Below are 17,928 nucleotides of genomic sequence, written 5' to 3' on the forward strand. Positions count from 1 at the left end.
GATCTGCTTTAACCGGTTGGGGTGAGGGTAGAGCAGAGAGAAATAAAATGACAACATAGAGTACAATACAATACACAATAAATAAAGACAATACAATTTGAATTGGGCAGGTTAATAGGGGCATTTATGATGAATAAAAAAAGGATAAAGGGAAATTAATGTGGTTGGCCATGACTGCAGCTCACACACCATATCAAATCCTTTTGAAGGGTGTTTCTGGTTGAAATGACACTTCCTTCCTTGAACTTTGCTTCATATTACTTATTTCAGCACAAGCAAAAACAACACATTCAGTTCAATTTCCTGTCTTGTTTGATAATTATCACTTTATTAATTAGAATAAATCATTTTAACCGTGTTGCAGCTGAAAGTGGACCAATACGAACACAAAGACAGAAGAAACCAAAAACCTTCTGACCTTTCCTTCTTGTTTGCTTGTGTGTGAACCACCCTGTAACTTTCCACTTCAAGTCTGTAACTTTCCACTGTTGCAGAGGCTTTTGTCAATGTGATCTTCACTGAGCAGTGGCATACATGCTTGTTGCATTGACTTTTATTATTATGTTTCACATATCATGACCTGCTGATTTATGTCATTCCTCAGGCCTTCTGTTTTTGTTTTACTTTGATTTTTTTTATTACTAAAGAGCATCTTGTACTGCACTTTCCAGAAGCTTTTCCAGAAGCTTTTATTTCCAGTCTGTGCTTACAGTGAATTTATAAATTACACAGCTTTTTTTTTCCAGCAAACCATAATGAACCTGCACAGGCACTTCACAGCCGATGAAATTAAATTGTATTTGAATGACATCCCATCAACATAAACAGAGACTGACCTTGATGGCTTCATCATTATTTACTGTGTATTACAGCTGATTTGAGAGCTCAGATGTGGGGAACAACTCTTAGGGCCTTATATCCTCCGGTGGGAGCCATTCTGGCCATCACTGACTTCTTTTAAATCACTTCTTAAAACCCATTTTTATAGAATTGCTTTGAAGTGATGTCGTCCTTTTATGCAGTTCTTTTGTTCCCTTGTTTTTGTTTGTTTTATTCATTTATTTATTTGTTTGTTTTCTATTCCATTTGCTCGTTTTGGTTATTTGTTTGGGTTTCTTGCATTCATTACCGTTATGATATGGTCTTTTTTGCTTCCTGTTTTCTTAAATGTTTACCGGTATTGACGTTATGTTTGACTTTACTTTGCTTCTCTGTAAAGCACTTTGTAAACTGTTTTTAAAGGTGCTATATAAATAAATGTATTATTATTATTATTTATTATTATTAAAACCAGCACCTTCGCTTATTTTGAGAAAAGTCATATCACATATCATAGTGCAAAATACCAATAAAGTTAGTTTGGCTTGACAGATTCTCTTGCATAGAATAAGTTTAAAACTTCCATCAGTTTAAGTGCACGTGTTACAGAATTATACTTCCTGGATCAATCAAGGAGAGTCCGCCCCTTTACATCTGTAATTATCATATCTTACAAATGAACACAGGAACATCACAATTCATAATTCATTTAAATGAAACTAAAATCATTTGAGTAGAAGCACCCTTTGAGGTAAGTGTAGAAAACCCATCTCATCCTTGAACATCGCTCTTTGAACACGTACTCAGTTTGTTTGCATCAAGTGCACCAGTTAAAAAAAAAAAAAAAAAAGGGTGTTAAAAATGACAACGTATAAAAGACTGAGGAGAAAAAGTTAAACATAATAGGATTATTTACATATTTCCATTAAATTTACATACACTATGAATTCCCACAACATGAATACATCCCCATTGGAAAAAAATAATTCAAGAATATGTTTTCGTAGCCGTACACAACACGTGTCACAGTTCAATTTTGTTGAACACTGAAGTCATTAAACATAGTTTCACGTTTATGTGTGTGGAAATAAATCTTTAAATCCTTTTAAAATGAGAAATTGCATTTTAACAAAAATGGTGAAAGAACTCGTCCTGTTCACCATGCTCTTTGTCAATCAAGTTAAAGGTTAACTTGCTTACCTGCAGACCCGTTCTTCGTGTAAATTATATTCAAAGGTGGCCCACTGCTGGGAATCGAGCCTACAAGGAGAAATAGACAAAGAGAAAGATCCCGACAGAGCAAATCACCATCAGTCCTACATTTAGGATAATTCTAGTTCCTGCAGGTTCGTGGAGAAGCTCATCCAAGGTCTTCTCCTGCTCCTGAGCTGTAATGGCCTGAGCTGTGGACGGTTTCTCCTTGAAGCCACAAAACCGCTCTAAAGTCTTCATCCAGCTTCCAGCCTCCAATTCTCTTCCTAAACAGGCCTCCTCTTCCACCTCCTCCCCCCTCACTCCTCGTCCTTCTCCCTCTTCTACCATTTTGGGGTCAGGAATCGGTGCGTAGCCTTTCTGGATTGGACGGTGGGTTTCTGAGTCATTGGCTGTGACTGTGGCACCATTTTCATGATTTGGTTGGTTTTGACACTCTTCGTTACCAAGGACACCGTTTCCATTTAAGGTCGCATGGTTCGGAGGTTTCAACGTGTTCATGTCTTCTCCAGGTTTCTCTTTCTCCTGCTCTGTGAGCTTCTTTCTCTTCTTTAGCCCCCACAGAGTTGTGGTTCTGATTTGTTCTTGTCCGGGCGGAGGAGTGCAGAGACTCACAACAACAGCCACCAAAGCTGACACCCAAAACAAGATGGCTGCCACATACATGAAATGGACATCTTTGATGAAAGATGGCCGTTCGTCAGGCTGACTGCAGTGTGGTTTGCGGTACACAAACGCCAAAACCAAGCGCAGAGCTCCGAGCGTAAACCCGACCATCCCGCCCCAAAAGGCCCCTGTTTCATTACAGCGGTGCCACAGGATACCGAGCAAGAACAGAGCTGCTATAGGTGGAGTCAGGTAATCTGACACTTCTTGGATGTAGTAGAACATCTGGCCTCCCTGCATCTCGATGATGACCGGTACCCAGGCGATGCTGACGACCACCATGAAAACGACAAACAGTCGGCCCACCATCACCAGCTCTTTGGGCGACACCTGCTTTCGCAGCATCTTGTAAATATCCAGTGTGAATATGGTGCTTGCAGAGTTGAAGATCGAGTCCAGGTCACTCATCAGAGCTGCAATCATGACGGCCATCATCAAGCCGCGAAGGCCGACGGGCATCACCGTCATGACGAGCCGCGGGTAAGCCACATTGCTGCAGCCGGCTGCAAAGCCACACACCTCCATGCAGTGCTCTGGACTGATACAGGCCAACTCTTCAGCAAAGAGGATCCTGGAAATCATCCCTGGAGTCACATAGTTTAGGTGATTAGTGACTCTCCACTCAGGGTTTTAGTTCTGACTCAATCAAAAGAAAATGAACGGCTCTACCTGGGATGACAATGACAAACAACGGCAGGATTTTGAGGAAGCCGGCCATGACGGTTGACCCTTTAGCATGAGCAATATTCTTCGCTGCCAGAACTCGCTGTACAATCACTTGATCTGCACACCAGTACCTGAAACACAGCGACAAAGATTAGATTTGACAATTAGTCTGCTGCACAGCATGGAACTGTAATATAACAAACATTATGGGTCACACGCCGTTTACATGGCTAAGAAAGGAGGAAAAACAACAGTACCATATTGAGGCGGGAGTCTGGCCCAGTAAGAAACCGGGCCAAGGCAGGTCTGTGTCCATCGGACCTCGGAGGATCTTCAGAGCGTCTGGTTTTGGGCTGAGCTGGTGGACGCAGGATTCAGGAATTGTCAGATTAGTGAAGTTTGGAGTAGCCTGCATGTACTTGGTCCTCACCCCTGAAATGACAAGGCGACACATGGTTGAGCATAGTTTGATTAATTACTTGGAATAAATGTATGAATTAAATGCACAAAGGAGAAATAAAGACCTTCAAGTCCTCCCACTTTGAAGAGGCTGATGCCCATCAGACAGAGAGCTCCGGCAATCATGAGGAATGCTTGGACCGTGTCTGTGTAGATGACGGCAACCAGCCCTCCGGTGACTGTCAGTATAGCGGTCATGCCGATGAGGAGGATGATTGACAGGTAGAGGTTCCACCCTAAGGACTCCTGGATGAACAAAGCTCCAGAATAGAGATCCACAGACAGCTTGGTGAAAATGTAAAGGACAAGAGATAAAGCAGCAAAATACACCTTCAGTCGCTGGCCTCCGTATCGTTTGGACAGGTACTCCGGCATCGTGTAGACTCCAGACTGAATATACACAGGGATAAACACCCAGCCCAACAGCTGGAGCAGTAGTAGAGCATTGATCTCCCATGCGGCCACACCGAGGCCGCTGGCAGCACCTGATCCAGCCAGTCCAATGAAGTGCTCACTTCCTATGTTGCTGACGAAGAGAGAAGCTCCTATAACTGCCCAGTTCATGGACCGACCAGCGAGGAAGTAGCCGCTCACCGTGCTCCGGTTGGTTTTCCTCATCGCCAGAAAGCCGACCGCTAACACCAGTATGAAGTAGACCGCTACAACGATGATGTCTGCTGTGTCCATGGTGGCTCTGGAGGCTCTGGGGGCCATGTTGGAACACTTTTATTACTGTTTAACAGAACTTAACTCAATTCTGAGCTGTTGTGCACAATCTTTGCACTCAATGTCGAATTTTCATTTCCTGAAGTTCAGAAAACTCTCTTTAAATCTCATCTGATGAACTTCAGCGCATCAGTGCTGAGTTTTTGATCCATTATAGTTAACCTCAGAATCACAAAGGTCATCTGGATCCTGCAACAAACACAAAGCAGAACAGGTCATAAGTGATGAACAACTAGAAAACCCTGCAGAAGACTGCAACAGATGATTAACGCCTGCTTGCAGTGCAGCTGTGAACTTTGGGAATACCCTACTTCCCTGTCTCAAAGCCAAGTTTAAATTTCCATTTAACACCGGGGAAAAAAACAACTGACATGTAACAGCATCGCACGAAGTTCATGTTTACTCTACTGCAACAGATGTACTCTTACTTGGGGACTGTGTCTACACCTTTACACATGTCGCCTTTCCAAACACGTAAAAAAAAAAAAAAAAGAAAAGGGGATCAGTCTTTGCTCTTAAACTGCGCAGGAGAGAATCCCATAAACCCTGTGATGTCATAGTGATGTCATCGGGGTTACTTCAGTTTAGGCTTGTGAACTGTACCTTTTTTTAGAGGAAACTGTTAGATACTGGAGGGGTGTAATTTAAAAGATAGAGACATTTAGCAGGTAGGGTAGGTCATAAAAAAAAAAAGCTCCTACCAAGTGACATTATGATGAGCTCATAAAAAAGGACAACTCCCTGGTACAAGCTGGTGGGTTGACATTTGCAGGGCAGCATATCTGAGCTGCTCTCTAAAAACTGTAGTGTTTTCACAAGCCACAACACAGTACTGTAGTATGACGGTCGTGGGTCAGGACGACTGCTTGTGTTTGAGCAAAGTGCTCTATGGCGGACACTCTTTTTTCTTTTATAAGAAGGTTTCAAAGGGCTTGGGACAGCAGCATCAGTGGAGTATATTAGACCTGAAATATTTCAAGGTGCATAGTTTACTTGCGGTGGTTCTTGCAGGAGAGTAAATATTGAGTTAAAGTAATTCGTGCAACGCTAAGCAAACAGGTTTTGTTATTTCTGACTTCTTGGTACCTGAGAATAGTTCCTGTACTTAAGGTTCATTAGAAGACCTTTGAAAAACCAGTTTGGAGGTTGAAGATTAAACAATATCATTTTTTTTCTGCTCCAAACATGTGTAGACCCACGTGTAGTTTCAAGGTAGTCTGAATGTAATAATTGAATTTTGGTGCACTATTCAAGCCTTTTTTTTTTTATTATTCTGGAGGACCTTGAAAATCCCTGGAGACTCAGTGTTGCTGCTGGATTACATAACGGCCAGGAATAAAAAGGTACATAGGGGTGGTGACAACTCTGACAATACCAGCATTTAGTGTAACCTGTATTTCTTATGTGTATATGAATACTATTTTAAAATACTCAGTATGACTGTGATCCTCTGTAAAAGGCTGAACATTGCACTGATTTTGGAAGTTTTCTTCTTTTTTTTAATCATTAATGAATGAATGGCATCTTATTTGTCACATTGCTGTGTGAATTCCTTTTAATATTCCTATGATATTCTGCAGAAAACACATTTGCATAGTTCTTAAATGTGTTTGAAGCCTTATTTTTAAAAAAAATAAAAATGAAATAACAGCAGACATACCTGATGTTTCGTGTCCCAGTGTGACTTTGAGGAGGAAGCTGTACTGGCGGACTAGATTGAGCTCCACACTGCGGACGGTTGGAGGGTCCTCCGACTATTAACAGGCGCTGGAGGCTCCGCCCACAGCAGCAGCATGATCACCTGGGTGGATGAAGACCGCGGGTTCAATGAGGACTGTTGATGAGTGGGTGCGAATATCTAAATGACTTTAATCCTTTACTTGTTGCATTTTAGACTTGAAATTAGGACAAAGATCCAAACCTAAACTTATAACCTTAAACTGCCGGGATAAAAAGGTTCTAGTCATTCGTAGCATGGCTGGAGTTACCCTCTTGTAGTTTCCAGGTAAACAAACTGGGCTGCTATCAAATCCCCCACCCACTAACCTCAAATCCACAATTGTACAAAAGTGCACACTGTGGTGTGATTATATTATGTCTGTAGCTCCAAAGGCTTGCAGGTAGAGACATAAAATCCATTTCTTTAGACATTAGTACGGTGGTTGAACTGGTGCTGGTAGGTAGGTAGGTAGGTAGTTACTTTATTAATCCCCGAGGGGACATTTTTTTCGCTACAGCAGCATACAGAAGCAATAAGATAATAATAGAAATAACAGAATAAAATAATAGAATAGAATAGAATAATAGAAAAGCAATAAAATAGCAGTAAAAAATATAAAATGCAGTTTATACAGTACATTATATATCTATATATATTATATACAAATGGTAAAGCATCAGGGAGCCAGAAGTGACTGACAGCTGCAGTATGTTGTGACATTAATGATGACAAGGTGGAGGGGAGTCCTCACAGAGGGTATGAAATCCTTCCCAAGACATCAACCTCTTCATCACTGTGTCAAAACAAACTTGCTGTGACTCAAATGAAGACTCAACCTGTGAATGACTAAAGAGCGTGATCAGCTGTAGTCGATTTTCAATCAAAATGTATCACAAATCTTATTAAAATTTAATGTGTCTTTACTACTACTTCTATTATTATTTCAAGATTAGAAATCGGTGCATTAACCTCCTCTCCAATCATTTTATCTTACTTTTAAAATTCTTTTACAAGCAATATTTTCCACATCAGAGCTTCTTTTCACCTCAGCGAACACAGTATTTATACGCAGGTATCTTCTTCGTTACTTTTTAATGAAAAGTCCCTCGGTTTTCTGTGACTCTTCAGTGTGTTTAATCAACCAAAGATCCTGTTGTTTTGCTGTAAAAACCTCAAGGTTGGACATGTTCCAGTGAGGACAAGCACAACATGCATCTGGCACATATATATAAGCACACAAGGAGTATTGTTACTTATAAACCCACAAAATATGAGAGTCACGAGAACGTGGACACCTGACCTGGCACTAACATCAACATGTTTACTTCATATGCGTGTGTGGCTTACAGGTACAAATTTGCATTTACACCGACATCACTTTTTTGGGGGGTTTGGCACACAACTATATGCAAAATATTTTTTTTGCATGTGTTTTTATCGTGTGTGTGCGTATTTATCATAGACACCCTGTTAGCCATCACTGAAAGAGGTGACCTCAGCATGACAGCACATTGCTGCTTTCTGTACACACACAGTGATTTTGCACTTTCCATCAACATAAAGCCGTTCACGTGGGTGAAACTGAGGCGGTGGGCTTCTTGTCGGATCACGAGATGAAGTTACAGTGCAAAACAGATGACAGGGAGTTTTACACCCCCAAAAAAAAGACTATTTTCTTACTGTAGTAGCAGCAATTAAAGTTCCTCTTCTTAATTTTTTTACAGGTTTTAACCCTCAGGTAGAAGGCTTTGCCAAACTGGATCAGGCTCACAAACTCATGGAGCCGACAACCAAACATGAGGTCGACCCTTTCTTCTTCAGATCACTGATAAGGTACCTTCTCAGATCCATAATATTCACGTTCAAAGTTTCAATAAGAAATTCTCATTTTGTTTACCTTTCAGTCTTAGCTTTGGGTGTTGGACTTCAAAATTCACTTTTTGTTGAATATGCAGAAAATCCATTTTAGACCGATTATCCATTAACATTATTGGTCACCTCTATACTACTGTAAGGCAAATACATGATGTAACATCGATCATGCTCACAACACGTGAAACTACAGATAAACACAAACGGTAATACCTCCGAGGTCAAATTATAGCTTCTCACCCAACAACAAAACAAGCACATATTATGGTTAATGTCTGCGAGGTGTCTCATTAACAGCTCTCCAACACCTTGGCCTCAGGCCAATCTAAGGTGTTAAGAAAATAAACCGTTATGATGTAACAGCGATATGACACGAGGCAACACAACATGTAAACATGTCAGATAGACTTTTGCATTCAGTTTTTACCAATTAATGCATTTTTCTCCCTTATGTGCATTTAATAAATGTATAATTTGTTTCTGCATCCAATAGCCTGATTGTTAAAGCATTACATTTTTTTGATATTGAGTCCAATTTGAACTGTTGAATACTTCTCAACACTTTAGTCATTAAGAGTCTATTATTATCAAAAACAGTAGTTTGACATTTTGAGAGATGTGGTTATTTGTTCTCTAACTGAGCACTGGATGATATAAAATATAAATCTACCTGCTAATTAGCTTAGATTCTTCTGTTCTGTCCAAAGGTAATAAAATCCTAATAAAAATGTGTCATTTGGTTCATTTTACACAAAATGTAAGAGTGTAAAAACACCAGATTTTGTTCATCAAGCTGTTTCCCCCAGATTCCAGTCTTCATATTTACCACTCTTACATTATGCAGAAATATTATCCATCTATTGTAATATTTGGCAAAAACACAAACAGATGTACTTAAAAAAAAATTAAAAAAAAAATTTATTTAGAGAACTGTGTTTGGAGTTTGGTCGTTTTATAACTTACTTGTGCGTAACTAAAACTGCAAACCTCAGGCCAATTATAAAGGGCCCTGTTCTGTTCTGAACAAAGTGTTTGATCAGGAGTCCATATTATGGGTTATTGACTATCTACAAATCATAAGCATAAACCCTTTGTAAGTATAGCCAATCTAAAAGTACCCAAAAGCTAGATGTGAAAACAGAAGGTGGTGATGATGAAGATGAAGATCGGGTCGGGAAGTTACATCACTATTGTGAGGTTCCTGTAAAAATAGGAGGGTGATGTTGGAAGAGGATAAATGTCCTCACTGGGAAAGAGTTGAACCACTTCTCTCCACAGCGCCTCATCTCCTCCCTGATGGACGGCACTCAGGGCCCCTCGCTCTGCTTCCCCAACCTCAACTCCTCCTGCAGGCGGCTCCTGCGGCCTCGCTCTGAGACGGCTCTTCTCTACACCCTGCTGGCCTTCATCTCTCTGCTCACCGTGACCCTCAACCTGCTCGTCATCATCTCCATCTCCCACTTCCGGCAGCTCCACACCCCGACCAACAGCCTGCTGCTGTCCCTGGCTGTGTCTGACCTGGTGGTGGGGCTGCTGGTGATGCCCATCGAGGGGCTGCGCTACATGGAGACGTGTTGGCTGCTGGGGAGGCTGATGTGTGCTCTGACTCCTTATGTTTCTTACTGCCTGCTCTCTGCTTCTCTGGGCAACATGGTGCTCATATCTGTAGACCGTTATGTAGCTATCTGTGACCCGCTGCTGTATTCCTTCAAGGTCACCCTGAATAGAGTTAAAATTGTCATCTGCTTGTGCTGGACCTGTTCTCTTCTCTACAACGGCTGTATTCTGATGGGGCATTTAAGGAACCCGGGAAGGTTCAGCTCCTGTCACGGGGAGTGTGTGGTGGTCATCAGCCACGTGTCGGGCACACTAGATCTCGTCTTCTCCTTTGTGGGGCCCTGTGCCGTCATGGTTGTTCTTTACATGAGGGTGTTGTTTGTTGCTTTGTCTCAGGTGCGTCTCCTTCAGTCACAGACAGCTGTTTCCATTGTCATTGCAGCTCCAGCTGCTAAAAAATCAGAGAGGAAGGCAGCCAGGACTCTTGGTATCGTGATTGCTGTGTTTCTGATATGCTTCTGCCCGTATTACTACCCTGCCCTGGCAGGGGAGGACACCTCCACCAGCTCGTCTTATTATGCCATGTTGTCTTGGATCATGCTGACAAACTCCTGTATGAACCCTCTGATTTATGCTCTGTTCTATCCCTGGTTTAGAAAAGCTATCAAATTCATCTTGACCCTCAGAATACTGCAGCCTAACTCCCGGGACCTCAAGATACTGTAGACGAGGATATAATTATCTGTACATTGGTCCTTTTTTCAGATCAACATTGGCCTCGGACAATCCCTCACTGCAAAAGTCTGGCTATTAACCTTGAATGAGACATTGTGTGTGCTGCATATGCGTCTTGCAGCAGCGTATTATTACACCGACAAATATAAAGCTGAATACATACATTATGACATTTATGTACAAATGTGCACATTCATGATCACAATATAAAAAAAATAAAAAAACAAACAAACATTTCAGCTTTTCTCTTTTCAGTGGAAAATGTCTTTCTTCTGTTTTCCACATTGTGTCTTTGGTAGAGCTCACATCTTCACACTTTGATCCACACACTGTACCTCTTTTATTTACGCTTCCGACCGGAGGTCTATCGGACCATCAGTTCTGATAAAGCTTAGATAAAAGTGATATTCTGCATGGATCCAAGCGTGCAGATATACCACGTTTGTGCTCACTGATGGTTCCAGCATCTTGGCGGTGATTCAGCCGGGTGGAGCGGTGGAAGTCCTGCACCAACTTTTGTCTTCACCAGGGGGGGGGGGGGGGGGGGGGGGGGGGGGGGGGGGGGGGGGGGGGGGGGGGGGGGGGGGGGGGGGGGGGGGGGGGGGGGGGGGGGGGGGGGGGGGGGGGGGGGGGGGGGGGGGGGGGGGGGGGGGGGGGGGGGGGGGGGAAGTCGTAAGCATCAGACATTTTTTTTAAATTTCCTGCTCTTTGATGAATATAAGCACAAAAAGATATACAAAAGAGTCATATTAAAAGTCTTAGCAATATAATATATTCTGTACATAATGATAATACTAAATGCTGGTTGATAGTGATGCAGGATAATAGACTGCACACATGCTGATTAAACAGACTAGTCAGTGGGCTTCTTTTCCTCTGCACGTCCTCACTGTGGTTTAGTCTCTTGTTAAAGACTTCTCTTACCAGCTGCTTTATGAAAACTAACCAAATCCTTATGATCTTTATCCCTGCCATGTTTAATTTAGTTTAATAAAGATGCGCAGCTTCATAATGCACTTTTTCTCTCGCTGCTAATCACTGGTTCTTTAAAGAAGCATGAAAACCTTCTAGCGCCATGTAACAAGACGTAACAACCACAAAATAAAAAAGTAACACCCGGTAAAGCTTTACTTAAAAGTATGACACGACACATTCAGATATTATATGCTCCATGTGTATTCATAGACTTACCCATAAGGGAAGCTCGCCCAGCTGTCTGTGAGGCAGACCTGTGAATCACAACAGTTAGAAAACAGTCATCTGAAATGGAAAAATCTTAACAGGAGTCAAAGTAGAGAGCAAATGCCACCGCCAGAGGCCAAACTCTTCCAAGACACTAAACCTCCTGTGAACATAAAGAGAAGACGATACAAGGCAGCTGTTTGGGTGTAAATCTGTAAATAACAGAATAAATGCAGACTTGTCAGACGAATACATTTCTGAAAACTTCAGCCCTTCACTATTATTTTTGAGAGTCCCAGCTGACAAAACGTGTTTGAATTCAGTCAGTAAAAGCTGCAAAGTTTTAAAGTTGAACTGAACAACCAGGGATAAGAGAAATCTGGTCGACTCATGGTTGAAAGATTTATGGTTTGAGCACTGTGGTGATTTTCGTTGGTAGATTTACTGCATAAAGGCAGGGGATGACATTTCAAGGTGTTGAAGGTACTGTAGGGTAAAGTAGTACAGGACAAATTATTATTTATCTACTTATTACAAGCACAGTCTGTACAAATTAGAAGGTTTAACGCTATTCTTTAAATTCTAAAAGTTTACTAAAAGCTGAGCTAAATCTAATATCCACTGAACATAAATAATTCAGTCAAACTGGCCTAAAATGAAACCCAAATGAACACAGTGTCAATAAAAACATGTGAAAACATGAGGATGTATCACTATAAAATTGTAGGGAGGGGGACGGAGAGGTGATGAAGAGGGAGAGAAGTTGCATCAGACATCAGGTGTTTGGAGAGATGGGATGGCTCGTTTGGAGAAGATAAATTAACTGTCTATAGCAGAGTTGCATCTCTTCCCGTCCTCCCTGATGGACGGCACTCAGGGCCCCTCGCTCTGCTTCCCCAACCTCAACTCCTCCTGCAGGCGGCTCCTGCGGCCTCGCTCTGAGACAGCTCTTCTCTACACCCTGCTGGCCTTCATCTCTCTGCTCACCGTGACCCTCAACCTGCTCGTCATCATCTCCATCTCCCACTTCCGGCAGCTCCACACCCCGACCAACAGCCTGCTGCTGTCCCTGGCTGTGTCTGACCTGGTGGTGGGGCTGCTGGTGATGCCCATCGAGGGGCTGCGCTACATGGAGACGTGTTGGCTGCTGGGGAGGCTGATGTGTGCTCTGACTCCTTATGTTTCTTACTGCCTGCTCTCTGCTTCTCTGGGCAACATGGTGCTCATATCTGTAGACCGTTATGTAGCTATCTGTGACCCGCTGCTGTATTCCTTCAAGGTCACCCTGAATAGAGTTAAAATTGTCATCTGCTTGTGCTGGACCTGTTCTCTTCTCTACAACGGCTGTATTCTGATGGGGCATTTAAGGAACCCGGGAAGGTTCAGCTCCTGTCACGGGGAGTGTGTGGTGGTCATCAGCCACGTGTCAGGAACCGTTGACCTCTTCATCACCTTTGTGGGGCCCTGTGCCGTCATGGTTGTTCTTTACATGAGGGTGTTGTTTGTTGCTTTGTCTCAGGTGAGTCTCCTTCAGTCACAGACAGCTGTTTCCATTGTCATTGCAGCTCCAGCTGCTAAAAAATCAGAGAGGAAGGCAGCCAGGACTCTTGGTATCGTGATTGCTGTGTTTCTGATATGCTTCTGCCCGTATTACTACCCTGCCCTGGCAGGGGAGGACACCTCCACCAGCTTGACATACTTTGCTGTGTTGTCTTGGATCATGCTGACAAACTCCTGTATGAACCCTCTGATTTATGCTCTGTTCTATCCCTGGTTTAGAAAAGCTATCAAATTCATCATCACCTTTAGAATACTGCAGCCTAACTCCCGGGACCTCAAGATACTGTAGACGTGGCTTAATACTGTATGTTTCTGAACATTGTTTAATATTACGTGCTCACCTTTCATGCATGTGTACCGTCTGGCCAGACTTGGGCCCTCAGTTGTGTCTTTGGCTGCAGATTTCCTCCTCTGTGACGCGCTCTGCAGCAGAACATTTCTAAACCTGAGATAAACAAAAAATATAAAGAATTGTCTTCAATGTAAAGGAGTGCATTTTCACCATTTAGGACTGAGAACCTTTGGCATGATTTCAGTTTTAGTTTGACGACGTTTCACTTGTGTTTTAGTGTGAAACTATGCTGTTTTTGTCTTTACAGTACCTCACTGTCATAAGCATCAGTAAAACACCAAAAGCAAATCCATAAATGTTGAACACTTTGCCAAATCATACAGAGTACTTATAGAATATGAGAGGGGCATGTAGAAATGCATTATTACTCATTAGATACAGCAGTTATAATGTTTTATGGGCTTCCTGCTCCTATTACAAGATGTATAAAGGTAAACATGTGCATATCTTACCAGTGCTGTAGAAATAATGATGATTGACTGCAGTTTATTATAAATGTAGAAGCTGTAAGTAAAATATTTTCCTTTTTGTACCACAGAAGCCCTGATAACTTTGTTAATTTTTCTGCATTGTCATTACCCAAATTATATTCATATTCTGCATAATCTCCACGAAAAGGTTGAAGGTCTGGGATTATTACCTTTTTTTTTTTTTAGTTTTCTTATCGTTATCATTGTTGCTGTCTTTTCACTTTGCTGTTAAATCAAAAATATGTGCACTGTTCTGATTATTTATCTCTGAAAATCTGCTCAACAATGTAATGATTATTTTTAAACCAAATTTAAACGCACTAAAAATACCCAAAGCCCACACAGCACTAAACTATATACTATGACATATTTTGACATTTTGTGTGAAATGACAATAAATAAACAGATTGAAAATAATAACACCCTGAGGCAACATGATTTTAGTTCAGCTTTGAGTGCAAATGGATGAAAACTTGTAAACAAGTGAAGGTTAAAAGAGGCCCATTTATGAGTGAACATATTTACTGCTTATACATCTGTACAAATAAATAAGCATCAATAAAAGTCTTGTAACCCAATAGATACCTTCAAGTGTGGCCACTGTCCTTAGATCCCTTTATAGTTTGCTGTTATGAATTTTTAGAGCTGAAACGCTCAACGTACGGGCACATTATTCTGTTATCAGTCAGACAGGTGATAACACATCACATTTACTTCAGATTTAAAGTAATCACTGACCCACTGTGCTGTTTCCCATCTATCAAATCACTGACCAAAAGAAAACAGCTTTTAAACCCAGTGTTAAATTAAGGGCAGTGTTTTGTGTTTTAGCCAGCAGGTGGCACCGGCTAGTCGTGGTCGGCATGAAATCTCCTCATTGAGGCTGATAAGTTATGGTGTAGAAGATCCAGAAAATGACCAAACCACAAAAACTGGGCAGACTCAGCATTCAGGGTAAGGAACATCTGCATTGCTCAGTGTATGTTAGGTTACATAAAGATGAATGATGCCCTCTGGAGTCTCTTAATGTGAACATCTTCCTCTCCATCAGCCAGGCGTCAGATGAATGAGGGAAATCCACTTCCTGCATAATGAAAGAGTCGATGCAGATGTAGGTCAGACACACACGTGTGACAGAAATAACACAACATAAATGGTATGCAGCTTTCTGTTTTGCGGTTCCATCTTGTTTCAGGTAACCCGAGGAAGAAAGATGGAGTCTGAGGGGGCACAGGAGGCGACGTAGGGGCTGCAAGGAAGCCCAGATCCTCGCTTCAGAAGGAGACCGGGATAAACAAAGCAGCTGGTTGTTGCATTTTATATCCGACTTAAAGAAACAACTGTTTAACTGGGAGTTTTCCATCCACTCTGTTACATGCATGAATCATGTGATCGCGTATGTAATTGAAGGAGCCGTTAACTTAAGCCATCATTACACTGAATCCACAAAGCATTTAATTACGTGCCTGCAGACTGTGTTACAACACTACACAAAGCAAACCAGGGAACTGACATCACATCGAGAGGGATGTTGAGAAAGGACGTTTAAAGCTTTCAGTAAACTGTCAATCCGAAGCAAACCCACTCTTGTTGTTCGTTTACAAGCTGTGATGTCTCTAGGTGAGGCCCGAGATGTGTTGGCCAAAGCAGAAGTCAAATCCACGGCTATCCGTCTGCTGTCGGAGGCTTTGGCTTCGTGCTTCATTCATTTCTCCCTCCGCACTGCATGGTTACATCAGAAAGGCCACTTAGGTATCCTGGTTTTGGTTTTTTTACCCACTAATAAGATGTGTGGACTCAAAGGAAGAGTTCATTGTTTAAGAGAAATGCTCTTATTTGCTCTCTGCACATTACAGCCCATCAGGTTGGTGAGGTCCAGAGCAGCTGTAAGATTGAGCGAGGCCCTGTTTTCAGTCTTTATGCAAAGCTAAGCTAACTACTTCCTGTTTACAGCTTCTTATGTAATAGACAGACGTGAGAATGGTCATTCTGGTCATCTCAATCTCATATCAGGACGTTTCGAACCATTTTGGTCATATAGGGATTATTAAACTGCAGGTAACCATAGCGACAATTGTCCCAAAAAAAAATGGTATCTGTGGGTGAAACTATTAAACATAGATGAAGGTTTGAACGCAGCCTTTTTCTTTGGCATGTTTGCACATGACACAAACTGAACAGAGGAATCATTATGGGGTTTGGCGTCATGTTTGCGCCCTCCTCCGTATTAAATCTAATTAATTTGATATGTGAAGAAAATGCTAGAAATATCACTCACTGAAGCACTTTGGGAAGACTTTAAATCTTGTTCCTCTGTCGTCAGGCTGTGTTATAGTAGATTAAGCAAACCGAGAGCAAAAGCTGAGAGCGTAAAGAACTTGACAGAGGAACTTGTTGAAGAGCCCTTAGTCCAATCAATATCAATTTAACAGCAGCAGACAGTGAAAAGAGAGGAAGCTGTTCATCACAGTTAATGTCTGCAGTACAATAGCACTGCTGTGTGGATTGACTGTGTGGTGCAAAGGGTCATCTATCTGCTGCTGAGCACAGGATGTCGAGAGACACCAGCAGGACTTGATAAACAGAGACGAGCAGTAAGGACAGCTGAGAAAAGAGAGAGGGATTGAACTGTAAATGATATTTTACAGTCTTGTTGGTCAGGTGTTGAATCTGAGCTGAATCTGCTGTGCTGCAAAGTGCATCTGGGATTTAGACATTTGATCTGCTGGCGTAAAGCAATCTGCAGCTTCTTTGATTTTCAGGGTACATTTAGTGGCTGGAAGTGCGTCTTTAGATCAGTGCGTTGTCAGTCTTGTTGCTTATGATTTGAATAATAAGTCATCACCATTTCAAAGACAATTAAAGTAAGGGTTTAATAGCAACTTCATAGCCTCTTAAATACCCACTTAAAACCTCGCGGTTTTGGAAAGATATGGGCAAACACTGTAAATGTGAGCATCTGTGTGTCGAATTCATAACCAATTTAATACAACCCATGTGATGAACTGAATGATTTTAACACAAACTTTTCTTTTATTTGGTTTCTCTGCTGTGTATAATCTGATATAGGCTGTGACAGTGATGACTGTGATGCAGCCATTTACCTCAAATATTTCAGCTGTGCGAGTCTCATGCAGGAGTTCAGTTTTCGGTTTTGGCACACAGGCTCCGCAACTGTTTCTCAAACACCTGACAACATGATTTCCAAGAGACAAATCAGCTATCAGCTTTCAGAATTAGGTCCATTTTTTTTTCTTAGTCATTTTAATGTTTTTTTTTTTTTTTTTAAAGTGTTACATAAGTATTGAATGAGCCACTGTATTCCTGAATTGTGATAAGGATTTTCAAGGCTTTGTGTTGTTATAGTAAAAACAACCCTAAGATTTGCTGAGAAGCATTTTGAATTGTTGTATCCGGCTGTTGAGCTGTGATAGAATCCTTTTGAGAGAACAAGATGCTGCCGACCTTTTAGTGAGGACAAACCAAGCCGATGATAATTTACTTATGCAACGGAAAAGAAATATATTTCTTCTTCACAAAATTATGTCTAATTTGTTCCAGTTTAATGTGATTTATTTCTCACTTCAAGGCTTCCAGTCTCTTTGGTTTGTTGTCAGGGTCTAAGGAAAGATCACAATCTTTAGTGTTTCGTCAGACTGGTTTAAATCCTTCCTTTTACCTCCAAAGAAAACAGCTAATCCTCTTTTATCAGACAGATACATTTTCAAAGCAGCAGGTCGGATATATATATATATTATTTATTATTTATCACATCCTAAAAACATCAGCAAATGCTGACACACAACGATTCTGAATAGCATGACATGTTGATAGACTTCCCTCTCTGTCAGGTCTAATTCTATGCTCTGAGCTCACATGATGAAATGGAGAAAGCAATGACTGGAATGTGGAATTTGGTTGTGCGGATTTCA

At 41.6% G+C, this 17,928-nt stretch overlaps 3 protein-coding genes across 3 annotated transcripts; 2 read left to right on the forward strand and 1 right to left on the reverse strand.

The window, feature by feature from the left end:
* Positions 1-733: 733 nt before the first annotated feature.
* LOC138628690 (sodium/myo-inositol cotransporter-like) lies at positions 734-4,536 on the reverse strand. The gene is made up of 4 exons (XM_069711865.1): positions 3,888-4,536; positions 3,621-3,795; positions 3,367-3,494; positions 734-3,281 (listed from the first exon to the last, which is right to left on the reverse strand). The coding sequence occupies exons 1-4, from the start codon at positions 4,534-4,536 to the stop codon at positions 2,080-2,082; spliced, it is 2,154 nt and encodes a 717-aa protein (XP_069567966.1). The 3' UTR covers positions 734-2,079.
* Positions 4,537-9,436: 4,900 nt separating this feature from the next.
* LOC138628665 (trace amine-associated receptor 13c-like) lies at positions 9,437-10,423 on the forward strand. The gene has a single exon (XM_069711831.1). The coding sequence runs from the start codon at positions 9,437-9,439 to the stop codon at positions 10,421-10,423; it is 987 nt and encodes a 328-aa protein (XP_069567932.1).
* Positions 10,424-12,476: 2,053 nt separating this feature from the next.
* LOC138628657 (trace amine-associated receptor 13c-like) lies at positions 12,477-13,463 on the forward strand. Its single transcript, XM_069711820.1, has one exon. The coding sequence runs from the start codon at positions 12,477-12,479 to the stop codon at positions 13,461-13,463; it is 987 nt and encodes a 328-aa protein (XP_069567921.1).
* Positions 13,464-17,928: the final 4,465 nt, after the last annotated feature.

The sequence above is a fragment of the Brachyistius frenatus genome, unplaced genomic scaffold, assembly GCF_029030835.1.
Source record: "Brachyistius frenatus isolate BFR_SWC_R1_liver_20210118 unplaced genomic scaffold, ASM2903083v1 Contig_103, whole genome shotgun sequence".
NCBI lineage: Eukaryota > Metazoa > Chordata > Actinopteri > Embiotocidae > Brachyistius > Brachyistius frenatus.